The following is a 7,799-nucleotide window of genomic DNA, read 5'->3' as shown; positions in this document are numbered from 1 at the left end:
CCTCCTCCTCCCCCCTCCTCCTCCCTCTCAGACATGGCAGGAGGAGTGTGTCTGCTGTGTGATCGTCCTCCTCGTGTCTCCACCTCCTTCCTCAGTCGCCTCCTGCAGCCTGTCACCATCCCCCGCCGCAGCCTGCTGGAGCTGCAGTCCTTCAGCAAGGTGACACACACACATCATACGTATGTATAATGCGTGATAGATATATTTTATATTGTTGATAATGACGATGACTCATTGACTGTCTTGAACTTTAAATATTCAACGGAAAAATTAATAAAAAGACAAGTTAAAAAAGTTAGTTAACGAGATGATAAATCCATTTAAAGTTAGCTAATTAGATTATTATTATTATTATTATTATTAAATTTAATGTTAAAAAGAGTGAAAGCCACTTCAGGCTCAGGTCTCACATGAGCTTTAGATAAACTAACACCACATCAGTGGGTTTGTTCTCCATCACTGTGACTGGATCTACAGGATCTTTCCTTTGAACTGCTTCCTGTGTTTGACCTTTGACCCCTGCAGCCCTCAGACTCTGAGCAGAGCTTCCAGAGGGGTCAGAGCTTCAACACCAGCACCGGCCGATACACAGCACCCGTCTCTGGCTTCTACCAGCTCACAGCCAGCCTCCTGATAGGTGAGACACTAACACAACAGTCCTGCTCACTGGGACAGGTGACTTGGAGGAATGCACCTGAGTTATTTCATCTACATCATTCACAACAACGTTACTGAGATATCGTGTCCAGAATGAGATGGACGACCTGAAAACAAAATGGCTGCTGCTCTGGCAGAGGAATAAAAACATGTTTAATATTACCACTGAAAAGTAGGGTTGCAAAATTCTTGGAATTTATGGGAATATATTTGGGAATATTATATTTATGGGATATATGGGAAATTAAGGGAATAAACGGGAATAAACTGGGAATTTTCAAAATTGAAGGTTGGCTCTTCATAGGGAACTTAAACATAGTTGAGGAAAGTATATTTTAGCATAATCTTGACTAAAACAAACAGATGCCATTCAAATACACTTGAAGATCCATGCCATTCCTCAATCACATGCACAGAGCACACTGCTTACTGCATGGCTAACGAGACCACGCCCCCTACTGGCACCGTGCACGCCGCCATCACATGTACAGGAGATTTCTAGAAGACTGGACCAAACTTTTGAGCCTGAAGCACAGAGACTATTGGAGGCACACATTTGTGCCTGTGGAATAAACATATATAATATATGTATATATATATATAATATATTCCCAGTTAGTTCCCCTAAATTCCCAGTAATTCCCAATAATTCCCATGGAAAGTTTCCAATATGGAATATTTCCAAAATGCCCAACCTTAACTTCCCATGGAAATTTACCGGAAATTTTCCGCCCCTTTGCAACCCTACTGAAAAGTACTGCTACAAGAAGTCAGACGCCATGATGACATTGGTCCATGTCCAATGACACAACCATTCAGTCTCATCACCATAACAACCAGTAACACATCTGTCACCAGGTGTTAGACAGAGGTCACCTCTCTGATCAAACAAACTGTCCCAGTCTGTTTAGATGTGACAACAACATGATAATAAACTGCTGTGCATTAGATAATCTGTGTGTGTGTGTGTGTGTGTGTGTGTGTGTGTGTGTGTGTGTGTGTGTGTGTGTGTGTGTGTGTGTCAGAGTCTGGTGACAGAGTCCAGGTCCGGCTCAGAGACAGTGTGAGGGCAGCGATCTGCATCGAGTCTCTGTGTCAGAGTAACCTGTGAGTACTTCCTGTTTCTTCTTCTTCTTCTCTGTTTTCCACGTGGTGTCTGCAGCTGTTTGTGCAGCTGTTTGTGCAGCGGCGTGAGTCGTCACAGCTGCGATCAGTGATTAGAGGTTAGACTGAACCTCTGGTGAGCGACAGATAAACAGGCTGTTGGTGTTTGTCCCTGTTCCAACACGAGTCTGAGCACAAAGCCCAGATCACAGAAATGTTTCTGTTGCTTCCGAAGATCCGCTCATGATTTACAGCGTGATGGGCCCTCAGACAGGATGTGACCTGCGCTCGCTGCTAAGTCTATGATTCCCAGCAACAAGGCGTCTCGTTACAGTGCTAAGAAGCAAGTGTTAGCATTAGCCCTGCTAATAAGCAGCCGGTCTCAGGTCTCGTTTCTATTGGCGCGCAGGTGTTTGTCACAGCGGTCAGAGTTCAACACGACTGATCTTCGACCAGCGCAGCAACAAACCGTCATGGCGCGGCGCAAGCTATTGGAAGTGATGAGTTCCAGAGTCAGTGGTGCTGTTGCTGGGTTCTGTCTAAAAGCCGCATTATCCTCATCAGTCAGCCCGTCTCTGTACCGCCACACCTGTCATGACTCACTCACTCGTGTTTTCTGTCTGTGTGTCTTAGCTCTGTGGAGTCGGTGATGGGCGTGGCAGCTGCTGGAGGAACCTTCAGCATCTTACTGACAGGAACGCTGTATCTACAGGTACAATACACACCTGAAGATCCACACACCTACACTCAGATCAGAAGCTGCCGAACGCTAAACACTAAACTGTGTGTGTGTGTGTGTGTGTGTGTGTGTAGGCTGGAGAGTACGTCTCAGTGTTTGTGGACAACGCCACCGGCTCGGCCATCAGCGTCCTGCAGGACTCCCTGTTCTCTGGGATCCTGCTTGGAGTCTGAGCACCAACACACGGCAGAGGTGTGACATCATCCACTCAAGCCCCTCCCACACCATCACATCTGCTTCATCATTTAAACAGACTGGTGGCACAGCTGTTCACCGCCCCTCTCCCACCTGCTGTCACCGATCAGCTGCACCATGTGATCAGGGCGGAGTCAGACATCCAGACCTGATGAGACGGAGTCTGGACCTGGATCTACTTCTAGATGATAAAGTGAATAAGAGAAGCTCAACTGTCCTTTACTCCTGTCACATAACAGCTACGTCTCCACGCCGGGGTAACTCCTCCCCTTCGCTTCCTGTCTGCGTCTTCTGTTGTTGTGGCGACGGACGATGATCTCGACGCAGGAGCTGCGGTACATCTCCCTCCCTCTGCTCCAGCCACCAGCTCCACCTTCACAACAACCAGCTATTCTTAAAGGAGCCACGCCACTCGTGTAACATTATCTTCGTCAAAGAGATATTGCGCCAAATCGCCGGCACGCATGAACGATACATTAGCATAACTTGATTTCAGGCTGGATCGTGTGTTCAGGGGAGGCGGAGTTCACACCCTGCACAAAATGTATTTGTCATCTTACTGTCATCACTCAGGTTGTCCATGAGAGAGAGAGAGAGCGAGAGGACGAGAGACCAAGACTCTCTATTTTCTTTTCTCTTTTTCTTTCTTGCTCCCACATTGAGTAACGAGTGACGACTGAGAAAGACGAGACACCAACAAACACTCAGCACTCCACCGGGTGAAGACAGGACGGTCTGACGGTGGTTAAGATCGTAGCGTCTTCACTATCAACCGTCCACTCACAAAGAGCTTTTCTAGTCATACAGACCAGTCACAGTTCATTCACCTATTCCCTCACACATACGTCATCACGCCCACACACTGATGGAGCAGCCCGAGGACACTTCAACACGTGGACCGGAGGAGCCGGGGATCGAACCACCGACCTTGTGATTAGCAATACAACAACACCAAGAAAATAATCTTTAACTGGGTGAAAAACATTTGAACTGTCAGAGTGTAAACACCAACGATGACTTTCTAAAGACTCATGACATATAAAACTTTCTGCTTTAACTTTTCATTTTTCAGCAGCTGCAGTTCAAACCTCCACTGACATTAAATCTGAGCTGCAGACGTGTGTTTGTGTATTTACACACTTTTTCCAGGACTCTCAGCCTCTCTAACAAAGAGGCCTGTGTTAAAGGCCAAATGAAACATCGTATGAAACCCTCATTCATTTTCCTGCACAGAATTGACATTAAGTCTGGATGTGTGGGCGAGGCTGGGCGACGCCTCTGAAGTGTGTCCTGTTCGTCCACAGAGACACGTCATTAGTCCAGGACAATGTCCAGAGGTTTACTGGACGGATCAGTTCCTGTCTGTGGACTGAGACTCCACACAGGCCTCTGATGTCCCGAATGCTGAGAATCAGAAAACTCATGATCTTGTGTTTTTCATGTCAGAGCTGTCGTTTTCCTGGAGCGCCGCCTGGTGGACGATAGAGGAACTGCAGCAGTGGAGGCTGGTCGTCTGATCGCTTTGAATATCTGACATTGTGTTAAATCTTTATGTTTCAGCAGCTCATCAAGAACGGAGAGCTGAAGCTAACGGAGGAAATACTGAGAATAACCACCTGAACAGGTGAACAGGAACCACCACCCCGCTCCACAGAGACTTGTACAGATTGATCTAATGATTGTATGACGTCACTCCTCATTCTACTTTAATATGAATATTTATTCTCTGGAAGAAACAAGTTGTGAATAATTGTGATAATAAACCTTCGTACTCTCCGTCAGTGTTTGTTATTGATCAGAAGAATTTAGCTGCTGGAGAAAGAAGCGAGAATCGAGCTGAAACAAACACCTCGACTCACAGTTTCATTTAAACTCTCTGTTAAAGTTCAAATCTGAAACATCTATATCTTCTACATGTTGTTCAGTCGTGTTCTTACATCATCACAAATGTTCCCATCAATTCTCAAACCAGAGAAATCTGTGATTTTAATCATGGTGATGTTTCATTGGTCGCCTGTTGATGACATCATCTCTTCTATGGTCATGTGTCAATGTGTTTGTCTGACAGAAGCTCAACATCCACTTTTATCTGGTTTTAAGCCACAGACTCTTTTGGTGGTTTTCGTCTCTACATTTGAAGCAGATGATTCGTGGGACGTCTGGATCTTTATCAGCTGCAGCTGCTGGAGACGTCCTGTCCTGTGTCACTGAAGAGCGTCGCTGAATCTCTGATGTTTAAAGTCAAACTGTTTTATTCAGAGTTTCTCCTGGTTTAATCTCCTGGTGTGTTTGTTGTGGAGAGGAGGAAACCTCTGTGGATCGTTCAGCTGCAGGTAAAAACCTGCTGAACGTCTGGTTCATGAGCGATCAGAGAAACAGTCAGAACAAAGGTTAGCGTCAACTTCAGCCCCGACACTTCCCTGAGTCTCTGTCCTCCGTACAGCGTCACTCAGACTCTGAATCCAAACAACAACTCCCATGATCCCACAGCTGTTGGTCAACAAATATCTGACACCACCTGAGCTCCACCTCTGATTCTACACCTGTTCAACAGGCACAGACTGCTCCTTTAAACCTCTTATAAACACACTCTCTTTTACACATGCGCCAAGTCACGCACGCACACACACACACACACACACACACACACACACACACACACAGCTGAATACACAGTGTGTGGAGGTGGGTCGACGTGAGATCATCATACTCATAAAGTGGCGCCTTGTGTTTGACTCTGAGCCAAGAAAACACACACACACACACACACACACACACACACACACACACACACACACTGAGTTACCGTACAAGGCGTGTCGACAGAATAATGCGGCTAGCATGACGGCCCTGCTGACAGCAGGGCTTATTACACACACACACACACACACACACACACACACACACACACACACACACACACACACACACAGACTAAGACAGACTGTTCGGGACATTTACACGTGAATATGATAAATAAAGTTTTGTTCAAACACCAGGATGTACGTCACTGGACTGACACTGTCCTCCCAGAATGCAAAGCTCCTCAGACGTGAAGAAGCTATAGTTTTTAGAAAGTCGGGGGCTCCAGCTCTGCCTCTGAAAACAGCAGGAAACCAGGTCAACGATGCTAACATGCTCATGTTAAACAGGGTTCACCAGATTAGCATGCTAACATGAGCTAATTAGCAGTAAACAGTCCATCTGTGCTTCATGGCATCAGCTCTGCAGGAGACCTTCACAGCCTCAACACTACAACACTGACCTGGGTCAAACTAAACACAATCCTCATTATTAAACACCATTATTCACTCAAACACCAGCATTTGTTGAACTTAAACAGTCTACCTCGAACTTTAAATACAATTCATCTGAAAAACAAAAAATAAATAAAAAACTCAGATAGATAACACAATAAATACACAAAATATAATATATATATATATAAAAAAAACGGTCATGGCTTGGTTACCTCCTCCTGACCTGGACTTCGTCTCTCTCTTTATTCTACGCCATCGACACTTTTCCATTCGCTCCTGTCATCATTACTACGACCACTAGATGTCGCCGAGCAACAAAACCTAATTATGATGTCATAATAACCTGCTGCACAGACGAGCTGTCGGCTCGTTTCTTACAAGACAGACTTGAATGAGCAGAAGTAACAGTTAAACGAAAGCAGGCCTTTAGACACCAGGTGGATGCACACACACCTAGACCAGGTGAGAGAGCAGCTGCTGTCACTGTGTGTGTGTGTGTGTGTGTGTGTGTGTGTGTGTCGTGTGTCGTACTCACAGCTTCAGCTGGGTTTCCTCATCACGTCCAGTTTCTGGTTCACAGCAGCGTTCTGACCTCGTCTGATGGAGAAACAACATCATTATTAATCAATCAATCAGCATCTGTCATCATTCATGTGTCTGAGTTTGACCTCTGATCACACACATCAAGACTCTGAGCTATAAAACACACTGATGATGATGTTGACTTCCAGCTTCTGTATCATGTGCATAAGAGATCGTTTCAGTAATTAGACTGCACCTCCAACTGCGTTTCAAACATCTAACTCTAAAACTTCTGTCCACATCACAGCAGGATGATGATACATAGTCTGTGTAAACTGATATATATATATATATATATGTGTGTGTGTGTGTGTATAAGAGCTGGACCATTAATCTAAATACATTCCAAATCTCAATATGGCCAAGTTCAATATCCAAATCACAGGAACTGCAGTTTTTTTGATGAATGTAAAATGTGTCACAACATTGTTGTTGCAACAAAAAAATCACATGTACATAATTTTTACATAAAAAAAAAAAAGACTCCAATCGTTTGATCGTCACCCTGTGAAATTGCCAATAACCAATATGATCAGACACACGCTGCGTTACCCTACGAGAAAGAAAGAAAACACCCAAAAATCTCTCTCTCTTTCTTGGATAACCTGAGCGATGACAGTAAAATGACAAATACATTTAATGGCTGTTAAAACTAAATTATCATCACAAACTCAGAAACTGAACAAACTGAAGTTCTGTCTCCGCTCTGAAATCTCAGCAGCTCCGACACACTCCCATCAGCTTCTTTACAATCAGCTGATCAGAGCGTGTGTGGTTATATGTGGATATATATGTGAAACTGTGGCAGGAGAAATATGTATATATATATATATATATATATATATATATATATATATACACACAGTATATATAGGTATATGTATATATATATATACATAGATACACACAGTATATATAGGTATATGTATATATATATATATATATACACACAGTATATATAGGTATATGTATATATATATATATATACACACACAGTATATATAGGTATATGTATATATATATATATATATATACACACATATATACATAGATACACACAGTATATATAGGTATATGTATATATATATATATATATACATATAGTATATATATATATATATATATATACACACATATATACATAGATACACACAGTATATATAGGTATATGTGTATATATATATATATATACATATAGTATATATATATATATATATACACACATATATACATAGATACACACAGTATATATAGGTATATGT

At 43.2% G+C, this 7,799-nt stretch overlaps 1 protein-coding gene across 1 annotated transcript in view; it reads left to right on the top strand.

Annotated features, from left to right (window-relative positions):
• Nucleotides 1-2,805, top strand: part of LOC111670227 (erythroferrone) — a 7,380-nt gene extending 4,575 nt beyond the window's left edge. Inside the window, exons 4-8 of the mRNA XM_023426863.2 lie at nt 32-159; nt 526-637; nt 1,683-1,764; nt 2,395-2,473; nt 2,575-2,805. Of these exons, the coding sequence (XP_023282631.1) occupies nt 32-159; nt 526-637; nt 1,683-1,764; nt 2,395-2,473; nt 2,575-2,673 (500 nt within the window). The 3' untranslated portion in view covers nt 2,674-2,805. The remainder of the gene's footprint in view (nt 1-31; nt 160-525; nt 638-1,682; nt 1,765-2,394; nt 2,474-2,574) is intronic.
• Nucleotides 2,806-7,799: the final 4,994 nt, after the last annotated feature.

The sequence above is a fragment of the Seriola lalandi genome, unplaced genomic scaffold, assembly GCF_002814215.2.
Source record: "Seriola lalandi dorsalis isolate HSWRI2012SDOR001 ecotype SW California unplaced genomic scaffold, Sedor1 jcf7180002054843, whole genome shotgun sequence".
Lineage (NCBI taxonomy): Eukaryota > Metazoa > Chordata > Actinopteri > Carangiformes > Carangidae > Seriola > Seriola lalandi.
This window is presented reverse-complemented; position numbering and strand designations above follow the sequence as displayed.